General features: G+C 47.9%; 2 protein-coding genes across 2 annotated transcripts; both read right to left on the reverse strand.

Annotated features, from left to right (window-relative positions):
* Nucleotides 1-6,544: 6,544 nt before the first annotated feature.
* CFAP141 (cilia and flagella associated protein 141) lies at nt 6,545-12,615 on the reverse strand. The gene is made up of 4 exons (XM_056122930.1): nt 12,205-12,615; nt 11,754-11,791; nt 8,152-8,281; nt 6,545-6,940 (listed from the first exon to the last, which is right to left on the reverse strand). The coding sequence occupies exons 1-4, from the start codon at nt 12,235-12,237 to the stop codon at nt 6,839-6,841; spliced, it is 303 nt and encodes a 100-aa protein (XP_055978905.1). The 5' UTR covers nt 12,238-12,615; the 3' UTR covers nt 6,545-6,838.
* Nucleotides 12,616-12,811: 196 nt separating this feature from the next.
* On the reverse strand, nt 12,812-20,625 carry CUNH1orf43 (chromosome unknown C1orf43 homolog). Its single transcript, XM_056122929.1, has 7 exons — nt 20,497-20,625; nt 20,235-20,336; nt 17,749-17,866; nt 17,486-17,539; nt 16,298-16,464; nt 16,154-16,212; nt 12,812-13,872 (listed from the first exon to the last, which is right to left on the reverse strand). The coding sequence occupies exons 1-7, from the start codon at nt 20,560-20,562 to the stop codon at nt 13,677-13,679; spliced, it is 762 nt and encodes a 253-aa protein (XP_055978904.1). The 5' UTR covers nt 20,563-20,625; the 3' UTR covers nt 12,812-13,676.
* Between the last annotated feature and the right edge of the window lie 11 nt (nt 20,626-20,636).

A 20,636-nucleotide genomic window follows, 5' to 3' on the forward strand; every position in this document is an offset into this window, starting at 1 on the left:
CCTGGTTCCCTGTTGGCAGAATGTCCTCCAGAGAGAGGTGGTGTGTTGAAAGTCGGATGGCAGCAGATGCTTCTTGCTTCTGTGTGGTGTGGCCGAAAGGAACCCGGTTATAGCTAGGTTCTGATGCAGGGGTGTGGGGGCTGTACAGGACGGGGGTGGGGGGATGCCCCCAGGCCTAGTCCATATGACCTTGTCCCCATTAGTCTGGACAATCCCTCAGACCATCACCACTCTGTCCTTGATGGAGATCATTAGCTTGTCCCTTGTTTCAATCAATTTCTGCTGTGTGGCTCTTGGATTTGCAACAGAAAAATGAACAAACTGGTGTATAGCCCATGAGGCAGACCCCTTTGCAATTATCTTTTCTTTTTCTTGTTGGGGAGGCCACACCTGGTGGTACTTGGGGCTCATTCCTAGCTCTGTGTTTAGGATCATTCCTGGAGGGGCTTGGGAACCCTGTGGGATATGGGAGAGGGAAGGGGAGGACGGGGATCAAATCAGGTCTGCTCTCTGCAAGGCAAGCATCTTTTTGCTGGCTTTTCTCCCCAACCCTAGTTCTTGCTTTCTTGCCCCTCTAACCCCCGAGTTTCAGTTCTCCTCTTGGGGAACCTGGGTACAGTGGAGGGGAGGGGCCAGCAGAGGGATTAGCAGGAACTGGAAGATCCTTGACTTTGTGGTGGTGGCCCTAGCAAAACAGGCCTGTTGTAGTCAGGTCCAAGCAGCTCTGTTAGGAGAAAGCTGGCATACCTGGGCAGAAACATTAGAGCGCTTCTGAGAAGAGCTCACTAGGATGTACCTCTCCGCAGTCATTTCAAATGAGAGAAAGCCCTGTCAAATGGGGCGGTGGGGTAGCTTGGAGGCAGAGCAGCTGAGGGAACAGGCTGAATCACTCAGTTGATGTGATGAGAACAGACAGGGCAACAGAGAAGGTCAGAGAAACAGGCTCTGCAGGGGGCCAGCCTGCCAATATTGGAGCCAGCCTGGCACTCACTCACAAGCCCTGGGGAGAGAGAACAAGGTCGGGGATCAAGACAGATAGTATCATAAAGAAGGGACCACTAAGTCAATGATGGTTGGAGGGGTCGCTCAGGATGGGAGATGTGTGCTGAATGTGGACAAAGGACCAAAGGTGATGGCTTCTCAGTATCTGTATTGCAAACCATAATGCCCAAAAGTAGAGAGAGAGTGAGAAGGAAGGTGCCTGCCACTGAGGCAGGGGGTGGGATGGGGTGAGGGTGGCGGGAGGGATACTGGTAATATTGGTGGTGGAAAATGTGCACTGGTGGAGGGATGGGTGTTCAATCTTTGCATGACTGAAACACAATCATGAAATCTTTGTAACTGTATGTCACAGTGATTCAATTGTCACTGTCACTGTCCTCCTGCTGTTCATCGATTTGCTCAAGCAGGCCCAGTAACGTCTCCATTGGAGACTTTGTTGTTACCATGTTTGGCATATCGAAATACATCACGGGGAGCTTGCCAGGCTTTGCCGTGCGGGTGAGATACTCTGGGTAGCTTGCCGGGCTCTCCGAGAGGGGCGGAGGAATCGAACTCAGGTCGGCCATGTTGGCTGCGTGCAAGGCAAACGCCCTACCGCTGTGCTATCGCTCCAGCCCAGTGATTCAATTAAAGAAACAAAAAGAGGATATCTGCAGGTCCAGATGAATGGAGGGGAGTAGAATAAATGGAGTGAGGAGTGGTGGAAGATGGAGAGCAGACAGGTCAGGGGAGGGGAACTAAAAAAAAAATCCAGGCAGAAAATCATCTGATGGGTTCCACTATAAGACGGTTCACACCATCCCTGCTTCGTGCTCTGCTGAATCCATGCTGCAGCAGCCCCTCAGCAGAGAAGGCACAAAGGCTCAGGAAGTTACAGCAACTTGTCCAGGGCCACACAACAGGTAGGTGAGAGTCTGGACTCAAACTCAAACCTACCCTGCATCAAAATCTGTTCTTCTTGGGGCTGGAGCGATAGCACAGTGGGTAGGGCATTTGCCTTCACGTGGCCGACCCGGGTTCGATTCTCAGCATCCCATATGCTCCCCCGAGCACCGCCAGGAATAACCTCTGAGTACAGAGCCAGGAGTAACCCCTGAGCATCACCGGGTGTGATCCAAAAAAGGAAAAAAAATCTGTTCTCCTGAAGGCACTTGCCCTGTGTGTGGCCCATCAAGGTTTGACCATGCACCCTACAGGGTGCCCTGAGCCTTGTCACGTGTGATTCCTGAGCAGAGCTTGGAATAAGCCCTGAGCACAGCCACATGTAGCTGTCAGACCTTTAGGAGAATAGAAGAATCTCCCAGGTGTGGGGGCCAAATCTATGCCAAGCACTTGTTTCTATGGCCTCCAAAGTGCATGATCCCTGTTTTTGTCTTATCCAGCACTCGCCTCCCGCCTGTGAGTGCTAGGCCACCTTTGGGGAAACCCTAAGAAGCACTATTGAGTAAGGACAGTGTGTGGGCTGGGGGAAGAATGAAGAGAAAGGGCAGAATGACAGACAGGTATGGATGTAAAGTGGCAGTGGAGTTTCGTAAGGGAAGCAGCCAAAGGGACAACAGGGGATTGTGAAAGGCCTGGGCCATGAGGAAGTCTCCTGAGCACTGGGTTTGCTCTCTGAACGTGGGGTTTTACTTCTTAAAAGTCTAGTGAAAGAAACTGGTGCTAAGTCATCGGCCTGATTGGGGCAGCTCGGGTTCGATCCCCAGCACTGCATAGGGATCCCCTATCCCTGCCAGGAGTGATCTCTGAGCACAGAGCTAGGAATGAGTCCTGAACACCAGTGTGTGGACCAAAAAACAAACAACCCGTAATTCTAAGAGATAGGTATTATTTCCTCATTTTCAGGAGAGAAAATGGAAGCCCAGGGAAGTATATTTGGTGACCTAACTACTTAAGAAGTCAAGCCAAATTTGACTCGAACCTGTGACCCCATGTGTCTCCATGCTTATGGTGGTGCATGGAGAGAAGAACTGAGCATCTTTATCGGTTCAGATGAAAAATACTTATTGAGGACGAGAGAGGCAGCACAGTGGCAGGGCACTTGCCTCGCACATGGCTGACCCAGGATCCATTCCGGGCACCCCATGTGACCCCAAAATCAAACTGAAACATATTTCTATACGATTGCTTTACCTTTCTGGCCTCTTGGGGTTGGCTCGGGTTTTTCACCTCTTTCTGGGCTTGAAAACTTCTTTCTTGAAAACCTCTTTTTTGCGTCACACTCTGTGAACTCAGAGGATTCTTTTGGCGCAGTGTTCAGGGTTTGTACCAGGTGGTGCTGAGGAGCAGGCCTAGACTTCCCAAATGTAAAGTATATACAGACTAGACCTTTGATATTTCATAATGGAGAGAACTCATTTTGTGCAGAGGAATTTAGGCCTCTGGAGAGAGACTTGTCTGAGGTCTCACAGTGGCTGGCAGACTTGAAACCTAAAATTCGGGCCTCCCAGCCCTCAAACCTCACAGAGCCTGTGGATATTAATACACATTCAGAGCCACTTGTCAAAATACAGACAAGGTCAGTGGGAGCAAAGTTTGAAGATGAGAGAGCATAATGCAGGCAGCTCTGTTAAGATTATGGATTGAGGAGTATGGTGCCGCCAACAGGTCAACCTGTACCTGCAGGGCGAGTGCATCAGCAGCCTGATGGTGCCTTCAGGCTTCCTGATACCCCAAAATTGCCGCTGTGTCTTTGGCCAGACCCCAACAACTTGGAACCAAGTTTACCAAGAAATTAAATGGCCAAAGTCAGGTATGTGGGAGCCACACCCACAAACTACCTCTGGCTCAGCTATACAAGCTCATTTATTGGCCTTATTTCAGAGACCCATAGATAAATCTCGAAAGAGATTAAAAGCCAGTGTTAATTTCGAACCTGCGCATGGCTGAACAGACTGGGGTAAATCGGAGGGAGATGGGTTGGCCTGGTGGCCTGCCCAAGCAGAGGCCCCAGCAGCCACTTGCTTCCACAATCCAAAATCACTGCCATACCCTTGGCTTGACTCCACCATCTCAGGACAGACCTCACCAAGATATAATCTGCTGAAAATTCTGGTATGTTGGTTTTGTGACGGAAATCTCCAGACTTTCTCAGAGTTGGGATGGGCTACCTCCCCCCACTTCCCAATACACATGAAAGCACTGGCAATCACCTCCACGAACCAACTCTAGTGCCACCCTGTAAGCTCTACTACTGGCCTTGCTTCAGAGACCCCTAAATAAATCTTGAAAGAGATCAAAAGCCGCAGTTAAATTTCAACCCATGCATGGCTGAACAGACCGAAGGGACGGGTTGGCCTGTGCCTGTCCAAGCAGAGTCCCCAGCAGCCACCTGCTTCCACAATCCAAAATCGCCGCTATTAGCCCCCAGCCTCACTTCACCATCTCAGGATGGATCTCACCAAGTATAATCTGCTGAAAATTTTGTAATGTGGATCTTAGCGCACCAACAGCCCTGGCCCAGAGACACAACAGCAAGTCCTGGAAGATACCACAGTGCCAGAGATCTCTCCGAGCCCCACACCGACCAATATCAATGGGGCAACCCAAATGGAGCAAGTGCAGTCTCCCCACATACTCCAGATGGAATCCCGTTGACCAAGAGCTTCCATAAGCAAGGCCCAGGTATGCAGGTTCCAGGACTAAATCTCCAGGCTGCATGGTGGCAGAGGACCTGGGCTGTCCCACCTCAGGTCCCCACTTGCCCAGAAGAGTGGAGGTCCTGCCCATAATTTTCCTCTGGGCACCATCTTAGAGCACCAACAGCCCTGGCCCAGAGACTCCCAATTAAATCCCAAAATGGATTAGTGCCACACAGAGATGTCTTTGGAACCCAACTATTTACAATCTAGAAATTTACATTTACAATCATGGCTGTGTGAGCTCTCATGATATTCAAAATGAGCTATGGAAAATATATTATCTAGCCTTGCCCTGGCAGGTGGACTTGAATGGTGGTGGGAAAATTCGAGCAAAACATAATGCCCAAAATTTGAGAGTATTGGAAAAATTGTCTGCCACAGAGGCAGGGTGAGGACTGGGGTGTGTGTGTGTGTGTGTGTGTGTGTGTGTGTGTATGTGTGTGTAGGGGGGGATATACTGGGGACACTGGTGGTGGAAAGTGTGCACTGGTGGAGGGATAGCTATCATTGTACGGCTGAATCTCAAACATGAAAGCTTTGTAACTTTATCTCATGGCACTGTAGCACTGTCCTCCTGTTCATCGATTTGCTCGAGTGGGCACCAGTAATATCTCACAACAAATTGTGAGACTTCTTGTTACTGTTTTTGGCATATCGAATACGTCACAAGTAGCTTTCCAGGCTTTGCTGTGTGGGTGAGATACTCTTGGTAGCTTGCCGGGCTCTCTGAGAGGGGAGGAGGAATTGAACCTGGGTTGGCTGCGTGCAAGGCAAATGCCCTGCCTGTTGTGCTATTGCTCCAGCCCTATCTCATGGTGATACAATAAAATAAAAAAATAATGTGGAGCTCATGCTCAATTCAATCAGCTTAATGAATGGCTGATAAAGTAGCAGTAATCCTACATTATTTTTTTTAAAAAATAGGTTATGGATGAGGGGCTAGAGAGATACTAGAGAAGGTAGGGTGCTTGTCTTGAACATGGTAATCCTGGGTTCTATCCCCTGCATCCCATATGGACACCAAGTCCTGCCAGGAATGACCCCTGAGCCCAGAACTAGGAGTGAGTCCTGAGCATTGGTGGATATGGCCCTAAAACAAAACAAAAAGGTTACAGATGAGGAAGCTATATTAAGATGATGCCAGTTGAAAACAAGTGCTTTCCAAAGGAATCCAGAGTTAGGGCTGAAAGAATTAACCAGGTGGGTTTTTGCCTAAAATTGACATGGCATCTGAGGAGTGCAAACTTGCTTTTACTCTTAGAGTATTTTTGAAGCTGAGTGTCCATGACACCTATTTATCAATAGCCTTTTGTTACAATGATGATACAAATGTGCCTCATTTTATTCCATTCTTTGAAGATCAAGTTGAGATGAGGAAGGAACATGCAAGGCAGTTTCTAAAATACGTAAAATTCATGGAGCTCCCTTCTAGTGGTTGAGGCCTGGGGAATTGGCTCAGAAGCACTACAACAGTTTTGGAGTAGGAGACAAAGTTAGACTTGCTTCTGAAAGACCTTAGAGGAATGCTTAGAGGAAGACTAGAGGAATGGTAAAACCGGTGTCATAAAATTCCTGGAAATGTTCTTGGCTAAGCAGATGAAGAAACTAAGCTATCTGGATCATCAAGTTTCTTATCAATTACAGGAAGCAGAAGCATCGACAGCAAGGCTCTGCTGAAAAGCCTGTTAAACACTCCCGGGAAGACTGAATGTCTGAATAAAATGCAAGCCTTTCCTTTGTACAAGGTCTCAGAGTCGACTGAAGAATTTTGAGCTTCTCTATTGGATTACCTTTTTTATTATCCAATATCTAAACCTTATCTCATCATTGCACATGTGCATAAATCTGTTTTGCATTAAAAAAAAGAAATTAACCAAATGGTCTAGTTTTGTACCTTTAGAAGCTAACTTTATTTATTAAATCAGCATCCTCTAAGTCCCATTTTCCACCTCGCCACCTTCCCTCCCGTTGCTGACATCACCGGCATCTCTCATTCTGGCCACAAGGCGTCACTCATGTCTTTACCATTGTTCCACAACTTGCTTTCCGGACAGCAATAGGGGTTGATGGGAGAGTGAGAGGGGGAGGAAGAGCAGAGGTTAGACAGATCCAGGAGTGTTTTGGGGAAGGAGGCTCCATGTGGTAAGGCTTCATTCAGAGGTGAGCTTGGCAGGCTTGGTGTGTGTTGGGGTTCATCACATCCTCTCCACATAGAATGCTTTGCCCATTTGTCTGAGTTCCTGCTGGTACTGCTGATGCTCCTTTTCAAGTAACTGGTGCAGGGCAGCTTGCCGAACCTGGGTGGGGGGTTGGGGGCATGACAAAGTGTCTGTTGTTGACAAAATATCTGCTGTTGACACCTGCCCTTCTGCATTCTCGGCCTGGGGGTGTTCCTGTCACTTGTGTTCTCCTGGACCAGTGCTCAGCTGAGCCATCGAGCAGACAGGAGCAGTGTGGCCGAATCTTTGAGGGGACCACTACTCAATTCCATATCCCCAACCCCTGCGTTCAGTGAATATTTCCACAGAACATCCTCTGAATCTGTAAGTCTGCTGGGCAACTGGGGAAACCAAGATGATAGGACAGCAACTTTGGGAAAAGGTGGAGGCAAAGTAGGGAGGCAAGAAATACACTCTGAGAAGCAGGTGCTAGCAATGCAGAGGCAATTTTGGGGCGATGCTCAAGGGCAGCTCCCAGCATGCTGCTTGGGGGACCTGTGGTACCAGGGAGCAAACTAGGTCTCTTGCATGCCAAGTATGCCATATCTACCCTGGTGCTAACTCCTGCTCCCTGAAGAGGCAATATTGAGCCTCACCAAGATGAGATTTTATTTTGGAATGAACACAGAGTCTTGCACATTCAAGGCAAGTTTCTGTTTTTGATATATGTGTCATCTTCAGTTGGATGAAATGAACCACTATTCACGAAAAAGAACTTGGGACACTCAGAGTTGAAGAGTGATTGTTTGGGCCAGGGAGATTGTGCAGGGTTACAGCCCCTATATTACATGCTCTCTAAGCACTACTAGGTGTGGCCCTGATGGTCCCTGGCACTGTAGGGATCAAGGACCAGCACCTCATCTATGGGTCCAAGCACTAAACTTCCTAGCCAATTGCTTATTTTTTTGGGGGGGGGTCACACCTGGTGATGCACAGGGGTTACTTCTGGCTCATGCACTCAGAAATTACTCCTGGTGGGGCTCAGGGGACCATATGGGGTGCTGGGAATCGAAACTGGGTCGGCTGCGTGTAAGGCAAATGCTCTACCTGCTGTGCTATCACTCCAACCCCCTTCTTGGCCAACTGACCAAGGATTTCTGGGAGTGAATCAGGGGCCCAGTGAGCACCACTTGGGAGGTCCTCACTCCCCAACAAAAAGGGTGATTGCTCTGGTGTAATGTAAACCTCAATGGCAAATTAAGTTAGTGATGGAGGTAATAAGAGGTTGATAGTGCCAGGGGGCAGCCACAGGACAGTGGAGACCTCTGATCAGCCTTGCTAGAACTCACCCTAAGCAGTTCCTTGTTGCTCAGTACCAATTCCTGTTGCATGATTTCCTGCATCCTGAGGACGGCGTATGGATTTCTCCTCTGACTCAGGGTCATCTGCCACAGACACTGAGTATGCAAATTTTGCCACCTGTCCCAGAGTTGGATAAATTGGTATTGGAGAAGTAGAGATTAAAAATTTATCAAGAGTAGGGCAATTTGCCTTGCCAGGGCAAATCTGGGTTTAATCTGTGGCATCCTCAAACACCACCAGGAGTAATTCCTGAGTACAGAGCCAGGAGCATTGCTGGGTGTAACCAAAAGAGAAAAAAATAAACCAACAAAAACATGTATCAGTATCAAGGGACTGGAGAGATAACACAACAGGAAAGGTGCTTGCCTAGCACATGGCCAACCCAGATTCCTGGTACGACCTTCAGTCCCCCTGATCTCGACCAGGTGTAAGCCCTGAGCACTGCTGGGTGTGGCCCAACGCCCCCAACCAAAACACAAAAAAACCTTATCAAAGGTTACTGTACCAGTACTTGAAGTTACTTGAAAGGGAAACTATTTTTTAAATTTTGGCCATACCCAGAGACTTGGGGATTACTCCTAACTCTGTGCTGAGGAATTACTACTGGAGGGCTCAAATGGCTGCCATATGGGCTGCCAAGGATCAAAGTCAGGTTGGCTGCATATGAGGCAAGTGCCCTACCTCCAGCCCCCAAACTGTTAAGTTCATTTTATGATATATAAAATGTGTGTGTGTGTGTATACACACACACACACACACACACACACACACACACACACACACATATGTGGCCTCTATTCAAATAAACTTTGTGATAATTTTTGGGGGTGGGGAGTGAGACGATGATCCTTTCATTTACTGTCATAGTCCTCCACAAAGTTCTCAATTTCTTGTGTATCTTTGCAGATAAATGATCATATACTAACAGGCTTTTCCTAAACATAAGACCATATTTATATCAGCATTATTAATATGAATAAACAACTTGGAGCCTTACCTATTAACAGTTTTCATACTGGCTTTTACATTTCTGTCTCTATGCTCAGGAAACCCCCTGGTGGGTCTCATGCATGCAGGGTATACATTTGACCACTGGATCATTGTTTTGGGGATGAGGGTGAGGGTTGCGCCGGCAGTGAAGGTTACTCTCAGCTCTAAGCGCAGAGGTAGCTCTTAAGCGGGGGCCAGGGATCTACCTGCCTTACCTGCTGTGCTCCATCTCAGGGCCCTGGTTAGCCTTTGCAACAGTAGGAAGTGACTGGGAATGTAGCTCAGAGGGAGAGTACCCACCTTGCTTACCTCACCTTGGGGTTTGAGTTCTGACAGGTAAAGGTAAAAGGTAAAGGCCCTCCCGTTGATAGTCGATTTGCTCGAGCGGGCCCAGTAACGTCTCCATTGGAGACTTTGTTGTTACTGTGTCTGGCATATCGAACACTCTCAGTACCTTGCCGGGCTCTCCGAGAGGGGCGGACGAATCGAACTCGGGTCGGCCATGTTGGCCGCTTGTAAGGCGAACGCCCTACCCGCTGTGCTATCGCTGAGTTCTGACAGGTTTCTTTTAAAAAACGTTTCTTTTGTTCAGAATCTCACCAGCTACCTTATTTTTGTTGTTTTAGACCACATCTAACCATGTTCAGGGAGCTGTTCCTGGATCTGTACTTTGGTGCTTGGGAGACTGCATATGATTTAAACAGGGCTCAGCTACATTCAAGGCAAGTACCTTATCTGCTGTACCATCTTTCTAGCTCCTGTTTTTTTTTTGGGGGGGGGGGCAACACCTAGAAGTGCTCAAGGATTACTCCTGGTGGAGGGGCGGGGGTTTAGGAAACCCTACATGGTACTGGGAATCAAATCTAGGTTAGCTGTGTGCAAGGAAAGTGTCTTTACATGATGTACTGTCTCCAGATAGCTCCAGGTTTTTACTTTTACTTTTACTTTTTGGTATGTTTTAGGCCACACACAGCAATGCTCAGGGGTTATTCCTGGCTGTCCTGGGGTTTGTTTCTGAGTGTTCAGAGGATCATGCCCACAAAGCATGGATTATGCTTGCTGTAAAATTTCTTTTCCAGTGCTGGGATTGAACCCAGGTCCTCACACATGCAAGGCTACTCTCGGGCTAATCTTTTTTAGGGGTGGGGGTGGTGGGGGGCACATCCAGCAATGCTCAGAGGTTACTCCTGGTCCTACACTTAGGAGTCACTTCTGGCAGAGCTGGAGGGTTCATATGGGATGCTGGGGACTGAATCTGAGTAAGCTGTGTGCAAAGTTCCATCCAGCCCCTACTTTCAGGCTAGTGTTCTGGGGGGTCTTCCTCAATCAATGCTTACTGCATATTAACCGTATGATAGTACGAAGTAAGCAACAACAATAAAAGAGGGTTAGATGAAACTCAATGGTTAGAGCGTGTATGAAGCCTTGGGTTTGATCCCAGCATTACAATGCACACAGGAAGAGGGTCAGCAAGCAGTTTAACAAACTAGAACACAGGCTTTCATGAGGAAGCCTGGGTTTGATCCCTGCAAAAACACCAAGAGTGAACCCTGAATACTGCCAGTGCCCGCCTTTAAAACTCAAAATCCTTTGGGGCTAGATAGGACAGAATAAGGTAGCTTGCCTTACATGCAGCTGTCCTAGGTGTGGCCCAAAGAGCACCGTTTCCCTCCGAAAAAGGAAAGAACAAAAACACAAACAAAAGACAAAACTGCTTCAAATCCTTGGAAGCAAGGGGCAGGAAAAAACCACTGTGTAACAAGTGTCTCAGCACGGCTCCTTTTCAGGTCATACTCAGCAATGCTCTGGGGTTACTCTTGGCTTTTTACACTCAGGAATTACTCCTGGCAGTGCTCAGGGGAACATAAGGGATGACAGGGATTGAATCTGGGTCAGCCCCATGCAAGGCAAACATCTTACCTGCTGTACTATTACACTGGCCCCCACCCCCCTTCTTTAAAATTGTTTTTGGGGAGTTCTGGGGCCACACAAGGCGATGCTAACTCCTGGCTCTACACTTAGGAATTCCTCCTGGTGAGGCTTGAGGGACCATACTGAGTGCTAGGGACTGAATCGCCCATAGGCTGGCTATAATTACTGCTGGCTGTCCTGTGCTCCTTCTGACCTATTTCCTTCCTCTGGCCTTTCTGCCTTTCCAGTTGATACCCTAGTCTTATGCCATGGCTCCCCATTTAGGGGACCTGTAGTCCCACTGGGATAACCTGGGGGCCCAGAGGACCATATGGCCCCCAGTTGGGTAACACTGGCCTAATTTAGTGGGTACTAGAAGGCAAAGAAAAAGGAATCTTCTCCACTCTGCCCCACCCACTCCATTTTCCTTTTTCTGTTTTGGGCCACACTTAGCAGTGCTCAGAACCTACTCTTGGCTCAGCACTCAAGGTTCACTCCTGAGAGAGTTTGGGGTGACCATCTGGGGTAACTGGGGATCCCACATAAAGTGCCCTACCAGCTCCAGCCCTTCCATTTTCCTTTTTGACAAGCTCCTGACAAGATGGAATTGAGCTGAAGTAGGCGACAGGACAGGAGGGTAAAAAGGACAAGCTAAAGTGTTACGGAAATAAACTGAAGCAGAATTTACCTGTCAATCTTCTTAGATCCTGGGGTGTTTTGAAACTTCTGTAAGAAAAGGATGTTGTTTAACTGCCTTTATTACTAGTATCTCAACCTAGAACCTAGTCTAGTGGGAGACAGGCCCTTCTTTTTGGGGGGGGGGTAATACCCTGCGAAGCACAGAGGTTACTCCTGGTGGTGCTCGGGGGACCATATGGGATACTGCGAATCGAACCAGGTTGGCTGCATGCAAGGCAAACACTCTACCCGCTGTGCTATCGCTCCAGCCCCAGGCCTTTCTTTTTTTGAGACTGGCCAATTTTCTATGTGGATCAAAGAAAACATACAAGAATTCGTATGAAAGAAGTCCCTGAATACCTGCTTGCCGCACATAAGCTTCTGTTCCTATTACTATTCTATCATGTGAAAGGCCTCTCAGGGAAAGCTCCATTGCAGCCCCTCCTTGTCCCTCTGCATACCTCTTCTATTTTTGACACCTTTTCTGTAGCCATGTCCACGGACTTGTTTGATAGGATCTAGGACTGAACAGGATCTTCTGTTTATCTTAGTTGTCAAGGTTTCGGTAGTCATAGCGACATTTACCTTGGACAATAACCCCAGGCTTAGGACATGATTGGTCATCTGGCTTGTTGCCCCAGAAACCTGGTTCTTCTGCGTTCTTTAATGACACAGGCAGTTCTGTGCCAGTGTTAAGTCCCCAGTTCGGCATTTCTACTGTTGATAGTGCCAGGATTATCCACTATGGCTTGGGATCCAGGATATTTATGGTCCAATCACTTCTCAGGATGTTATGTCATCCTGTTCTACCATTATTCAAGCACAGAGAACAGAGAACACATAACTGCACTGAACAAACCTTATTAAAAGACAACTGTAGGGGCTGGAGCAATAGCACTGTGGGTAGGGCGTTTGCCTTGCACGTGGTCGACCTGGGATCAATTCCCAGCATCCCATATGGTCCGTGGAGCACTGCCAGGAGTGATTCCTGAGTGCAAAGCCAGGAGTAACCCCTGAGCATCGCTGGGTGTGACCCAAAAAGAAAAAAAAAAGACAACTGTAAAGGAATCCTGGTTTCTTTAACTATTTTATTAAATAATTTATAAAGTTGAGATGAGTGCAAAGATCTGATCATCCTTTCACTGTCCTTTAGCATCCCCAATATATAAGGTGATGGGATTACTCCTTTAAAACATTTATGAAGAATGGAAGGCGGTGTGCAGGCCTTCACACATCAAAGCTTTAAGGTTCCAACACTCCAACACACCTCGGTTTAGGTAAAGCACCAGCTAAGTTGTTCTACATACCACCCATGGCCTCACCTGACCTCCCAGTCAGTGCCTTCCTCAAATCCAAACTTCCCATTTGACTGTGTACAAAGGGGTAGTTACAGAAGAGAATCACCCCCCTCAGGCCTACACTCACTTTTGGGATTGTCTGGAAAATGCAATGTGACTTAGAGGCTAGTCTTGGCCCAATTGCTTGGGGGTTGCTTCTGATGATGCTCGAAGGAACATGAGGTGGTAGGATGGAACCTGGGTCTTCTGCATGCAAAGCGCACTCCCAGCACTCAGTTATTTCAAGTAGAGGCCAACTCAACAGTGCTGGGGTGGGGTCTGGGGCAATTTCCAGAGGTGCTTCAATCTGCTGCCTGGGATCCACACCCAGTGATGCTCAGTGCGTGGTGTTAGGGATGGAATCCAGGCCTCATACATGAGAGGCACGTGCGATACCACTGGGCTACATTCTTGATCCAGATAAGAACTTTTAAATCAATGAAGGTCTGAAAACACTGGCCTTAAGGAAGGGTTGGTGAACAGTTTTCTAGATAGCTCTGAACAGTGGAAGCTTTGACACAGGCAGGTCTGGGTCAGCTCAACAAGCACACTGCAGTCCGTCTGACTCTATCCACTGCAAGAGTCCTTTAGCCCCATCATAGTGTGCTCTCCAATGTGTTATAGTTGTCCTTGAAGCTCTTCAATTCGAGGAAGTGCTTGGCACGTTTACTCTTCTGACTGGAGGGAAGGTATGTCACCTGGATGGTTGTTGGGGAAGCGTCAGGAGACTGGGTCAGATCTTTGGCGGCTGACTGGTGCTGTTTCTGAGAGCTACCACTTCGTGCTTTGATCCTGAAGAAAAGAGAGGGCAGAGAAGCCCCAGACTGAATGAAGATCAAAAGGAATACAGAGCAGGGCTCATCTGTCACAGAAATGCAGCTACAATAATCTCTGTCCTATCTTATAAATAAATCAATTTTCCCTGAGTTCCTGGCCTGTCTCTGGCTCAATCTTTTTTATTTTGGAGTCATATCTGCTGGTGTTCAGAGTTTACTTCTGGCTCTGTACTCAGGGATCACTCCTGAGATGGTTTGGGGACCACGCGGGGTGTTGGGGACTAAAGCCAGGTTGGCCTGGTGCAAGGCAATTACACTACCTGTCATACTATCTGACCCTCAGTTTTTTCTTTTTAGAATGCTTAAAACATACTACTTAATTCTGTAGTACGTTTAAAACATACTACTTAATCCTGCTTTTTCACCTCAAGTGTGTATGCTGCCAACACACTTGCACAAAAAAATGAAACAACTACTGGGTACTTTGGACATTAAACTTGGTGCTTGGGGCCGAAGAGATAGAACAACAGGTGGGTAAAGATGCTTGCCTGCAACTACCAGGAACGTTCCTGAGCACAGAACCTGCGCACCAAAGGGTGTGGCCCCCTCTCATGCCCCATACAACAGAGCTTGGTGCTTTATCAGTACTTTATTAACCAGTATCTGAAAAACCCTATATGGAGTTCTCACCTATTTTGTAGGTTAGGCAACTGAGGGCACAATAAGTAAACTGCTTAAGGTGTCAAAGCATGGAACAGATCAGGGTTGAAATTTACATGTGGGATGGGGAGATGGCTTAAAGGATGGAGCACATATTTTGCATGCACGTACTTTGCATGGAGGAGTCCCCAGTTCAACCCCTAGCACTGCATGGTCCCCCAATACCTCTGGGTGTGACCCTGGGGCATTAAGCAGGAAGCAGCCCCCAAGTGCCATCAGACGTGGCCTTCAAACAAAACAAAAATCTTGATTTTGGTGCTGGAGCAATAGTACAGTGGGTAGGGAGCTGCCTTGCATATACCAACATGGGTTCAATCCCAGGTATCCCATATGGTCTCCCAAGGACCACCAGAAATAATTCCTGAGTACATAGTCTGGAGTAACCCCTGAACACTGCCAGGGACTCAGGTATGGCCCAAGCCCCCCCCCCCCAAAAAAACCCTGATTTGTTATATTTCAGAGGCTATGTTCTTCATTACATCCCGTGAACATGTTTTGTTTTTGTCTTTGGGCTATATGGTGGTGCTCAGGGCTTACTCCTGGTACTGTGTTCAGGAATCACTCCTGGCAGGGCTTGTGGGATCACATGGGGTACCAGGTATTGAATCTGTGTTGGCTGCATGCAGTAGTACCCCATCCCATGAATTTTAGAAACCTTTTATTTTTTTATGATATTTTTGGGGTGGGTGGAGGGTTACACTGGCTGTGCTTATGATTATTCCTAGCAGGTGTGGGGCCATATAGATAGATGTCAGCGATAGAACCCAAGTCAGCCGTGTGCAGGGCAAGTGCCTACCCACTGTACTACTGCTCCAGGTCCTGACCCCTGAATTTTTAATAGGACACCCGCATAATTTCTAGATCAATACTGTTTTCATCCTCGTATATTTATTTTCATCACTGCTGTAAGATTTTGTTTTGTGGTTTGGTCTAGGCCCAGATTCATGCTTACAGTACCTGGGAATGAACCTGGGCCTCAAGCATGCGGAGATTGTGCTGCAATCCGTTGAGCTCACTCTTGGGTCCTTTTCTTTTTGATTATTTTTGTGTTTTTACTAGGATCTTTATTCTTTCAGAGTAAGATAGCTTACTTGTAGGGACAGAAAGGCGAGAGAATAGACATGCCTTTTGTTCTAAGAAAAAGCCACAGGCGCTAAAGAGATAGTACAGTGGGCAGGGAGCACTTGCCTGGCAGACCCAGGTTCAATCCGCGGCACCCCATCTGATCCCCAAGTATCGCCAGGAGTAATTTCTGAGTGCAGAGCCAGGAGTTATCCCTAAGCACTGCCAGGTGTGGCCCAAAAGCAAAACAAAACAGGAAAGAGCCATATTCAACACAACAGAAAACATGGATTCATTTCACAGCTAGTAACTTTGTATTCTAGACTGGTTTTCCTTCTAATTTCATTTTAACATATACATAAGAAGTATAAAGAAACTATGTTAGTATACATCCAACTTCCCCTGCCCCCTTCCAGACCCCCATTTTGCTTTATAAAGGTCATCCCAGTGTGAGAAAGACTCATCTACACCGAATTCTCCAGCAATTCCCTCTGACACATTCCCTTCCAACTCACACTGTGGCCAGTTCACTCAGGGCCTCCTTATACCGCAGGTACTCACTCTGGCCAAAGACCTGAGGAGAGAAGAAGAAAGGTTGAGGGTCTCACCAATGGGCAATCCTTCTCATTCTCTGAAGGACAAACTGGCTACCCTCTTACCCCTGTCCCATAGCGAGCTGTCTCATAGCCATCCAGCAGGGTATCGATGAGGGCCTTGCGCACGCCTTTGAAAGGTGTAGTGGTGCTGCGAAGGTCTAGCAGATAGGAGCGAAAATTCTTGCCCATTAAAGAACGGGGATGCCGGCCTTCAACATGAAACGGGATCTCTGAGGAGATAAAAAGCAAAGCTCGTTTTTCTCCTGCTCATTAATCTTTCTAGTTAATTTTCCAAATGTAGAAACAGGTCTGATGTATAAGCTGGGTGGGTGGGACTGGTATTTTTGGGTAATCTTTCCTTTTTAGTATTTTTGTTTTTTGGGCCACACCCTATGCTGCTTATGGCTTTTTACTGGCTCCTGTATTCCAGGATTACTCCTGACAGGACTCAGGGATCAAACCAGGATCAACCCCATGCAAGTAATTGTATGCATGAGACTTGGGTTCCATCCCTGACACATCCAAAAACCAAATAACCAAAGGCATAGAAGTCGGGCTAAGTGGTAATTTGCTGTCAGCAATGTAACTATAAGCTCTATCAATGGACCAGTGGCACAGAATAGTGCTGTTATTGAAATAGAAATCATGTTTAAGAGATAAATATGACAATAAGCACAGAATGAAAACAATTTTAAAGTCATGTGTCTTGGGTTTAGTGAAACAACTGTGTTGCCTGTCCTTTTGTTGTTGTTGTTTTCCCCATCCCTCCCAGCTGCCTGACTTGGCAAATCACCACCACCCAGCTCATGGAACTAATAGTCTAAAGAAAAGAACAGGGGACCGGAGCGATAGTCCAGCGGGGAGGATGCTTGCCTTGCACACATCAGACCCAGTTTGATCCCCGGCATCCCATACGGTTCCTCAGCTCTGCCAGGAGTAATTCCTGAGTGCCGAGCCAGGAGTAACCCCTGAGCATCGCTGGGTGTGACCCAAAAAGCAAAAAACATGATCTCTCCTTTGGAGAACAAATAATTTGCCTAAGTAGTTGGTGTTCAACAGTTCTCAGGCCTGCAGTTGAAAACTAGTGGTCTAAATCACTTTCCTAGGTAAGAGTGACCTAGAACTCTTAAAAGTCTAGGATTCCTATAGTCAGGGAGAGGCAGAAAGAACAAACTGTATGAAGAGAGGTCCCTCCCTTTTCCTCCAGGACACCTTTCAGCATCCCACTGAAGCTTGTCAAGAAGCCCTTACCAGAGGCACGGATGGCATCCAGAGCTTTCATCCTGTATAAATAGTTGTAGCAATCTGTTAAGAAAGAGACTAGTCTCAGTTAAAACCCTCAAGAGACTCTCCAACTCTAATCAACTGTTTGCCCACTTCTAACCTATACACAGTAACAGAGAAATTACACTGCCAGTAAAGTCAGAAGCTGTAATGACTGCTCCGAGAACAAAGGAATTCTGACATTGTGGAACTCCTCACTGAAGTGGAACATCCAAGAGATTGCTGCGTACCCTGATTTCCCTGGGTTTCCAGCTCTAATAGTCTTGCATCATCATCTGCAAGAAGTTGAGGTTCATACTTGACATCTTGAACCTTGGATAGTCGGATATCAATTTCCTCTTTCAAGTCCTGTTTATGTAGAAAAAAATAATACACAATAATTTACCCTATATTCTGCTTCCTAACAATCTGGAAATGGAACACAGCAAGTCAACTAAGACAACAAAAAACTGCTCATCTGAATAATGAAAGTCATATTAAGATTTAAAAACAAAATAGAGGAGCTAGAGTAATAGTCTAGTGGCAAGGTATTGCTTGCCTTGTTCATGGCTGACCTGGGTTCAGTTTGTCAGTATCATATATGATCCCCTGAGCCTGCCAGGAGCGATCCCTTAGTATAGAAGCAGGAGTAAGCCCTGCGCATCGCTGGGTGACTATCAGCAAGGGGGGTAAAAAAAAAAAAAAGGGAGTACAGAAAGAGATGGTGGGATGGAGAGATACTATAGTGGGCAAGGTACTTGCTAGAATGCAGTTGACCTGCATTCTGACTTGGGTTCAGCAGTGCATGCTTCCTAGCGCACTGCCAGGAATAAACTTGAGCACAGAGTCAGAAAGTAAGCTCTAAGCATCATTGGGTGTGTCTCCCTTAAATAAAACAAAACAAGAATGAGCTAGGATGCTGTAAGAACCTAGGTTGTATATCTTAGCTAGATGTTTTGGGTAAGGCTGGAAAGTGCCCAGGGCCTTACTCATGCAGTACTATGTGTTCTACTTGAATCATATATCCAACGCTCCTCTAAGCTATATCTATTTTTGTTTTTGTTTTATAGGCCACACCCAGTAGTGCTCAGGGGACAATGGGGGCCCAGGAATTGAACTTGGAATTTCTGCATGCAATGCACGTGCCCTAGCACTCTGAGCAATAGCCCCAGCCCCTCAAAAGAGAATGTGCTTTGTTTTTCCTTGGCAGTAACTGGTGGTGCTCAGGAAACTATGCTGTGCTGGGGACTGAACTTGGCCTTCCTGAATGCAAAGCATGTGCTCCAGAGCCTATCACGCTCCCTCTGGCACCAAAGAAAGAATTCTGTAAAGCAAAAGGAATCCTATCTAGAATGGGGACAGAGGTTCTGAGTAGTCAAAAGTTGTGTTTTGGAGGGGGTGGGGGTGGATGGGTGTTGTATCAAAACTTGGTGCCTCAGACAAAAGCTTGTCTTATCACTGACCTGTCTCCCTAGCCATTAGCCCAAGTTTTTATTGGCAAGTGCTCACTCTTACTCTCTTTGAGTCATTTCTCTGACTCTTCTGTGGTTAAGGTGTAGCAAATTAACCCTTAGAGGAGGGAGGTGCAGGTGACAGGTGGAAAGCTGAGGGAATGCAGAAGGAACACTGTTGCAATTTCAGGTTGTGGTATCTTAAGGGGCTGGAGAACAGACTTTGCATGCAGAAGCCAACAGGATGGATCTTCAGCATTGCATGCTTCCCAGAGGACTGAGGGAATGCTCTCGCTCATTCCCAATGCCTCAGAGAAGCAAGTTAAAACACTTAATGACTTAACTTTGTGCGTGCATGTCTGTGTATCTATGTAAGTGTAACTATATACATACATATACACACACACATAATTATTTTGGGGGGAGGGTCACACCTGGCAGTGCTTAGGAAACCCTATGTAGTGCAGCAATCCACTTGGCCAAGATATCTTAACCCAGTCCTATCTCTTGGGCCTCAAACAGGAGCTAAAGGAAAACAGAACCTTGGTCTTGGAGGTGAGACAATATGAATGAGCTCTTACCCTCCAACTGACTTGCTTTTAGTACCTAACATGTGTAGGCCCCAGCTTTACCGTGTTGAACAAATGGGCAAGGTGCCTGCATTCTTGTATCAACACAGTGGCAGCAGCGCAGCGACTTGTGTAAACTAAGCCTCATCCAAGTGTGCACCTTATTAAGACTACACATGAAAAGGAGATCCACTGTAAAAGACGATTCAGGAAAACCAAGACCGTTATGAGAAAACGGAGAACAATCTACTTAAAAATATATTTAAAACCTAGAGCCGCAGAGATAGCACAGGGGTCAAGGGGCTTGCTTTGCATGCGGCCAAGCCAGGTTCCAACCCTGGCGTGGCACAGGGACGCCCGAGCCTGGGCAGGAGTGATCCCTGGGCCCTGCCAGGAGTGGGCCCAAACCCGAAAAACTGAAATAAAGATATTGGGCATTATTTCAACGTTGAATGGGGAAACGCCTTGCCCGAAGGGGCTTGGTTCGGTCCTGCGTCCTGCAGACGCGAACCCAAAACTCTGGGGTAAGCTACAGGCTGTGCGCACCCCAGTCACCCCAGGTGAGCCAGGGCCGCCGGGCACCGTGGCTGGCCCCAGTCGGGGCGCGCAGGCGGGTGGCGGACGACACGCAGGCCCCGGGAGCATTCCAGGCTCTCCTTGCGCGCCAAGGAGCCCAGGATCGGGGAACCGGGCCCGCTCCGGGCCTCGAGGGCCTACCTTGGGGGCGTTGTGGCCCACGGGGACGTGCGGCCCCCTCCGCGACTTCATGGCAAAGCGCATGATCTGCCTCTTGACAAAGATGAACAGCAGCACAAACACCTGCCGAGAGACGCGGAGAGCCCTGAGCGCGACGCCAGGGCCGCGCCCACGCGGACTCGCGCGGGGTCCGGAGCTGCGGCGGGGGCGCCCGGCGCGGAGGTAACGCGCGGGGGAGCGGCGGGACGGGGCTGCCCCGAAGGGGGGTGGCGCGGGGTCTCACCAGGCTGCCGTAGGCCATCACCAGCACGACGTTCACCCCGGACAACCAGTTACTGCTGGGCGCCATGCCCCCCCACCACCCTGCGCCGGTCGGCTCCGCAGGGCCCCGCCGCCCTGTCAGCACGGGCCGCCCCGCAGCTC

The sequence above is a fragment of the Sorex fumeus genome, unplaced genomic scaffold, assembly GCF_029834395.1.
Source record: "Sorex fumeus unplaced genomic scaffold, SorFum_2.1 ptg000047l, whole genome shotgun sequence".
In the NCBI taxonomy this organism is placed as follows: Eukaryota; Metazoa; Chordata; class Mammalia; order Eulipotyphla; family Soricidae; genus Sorex; species Sorex fumeus.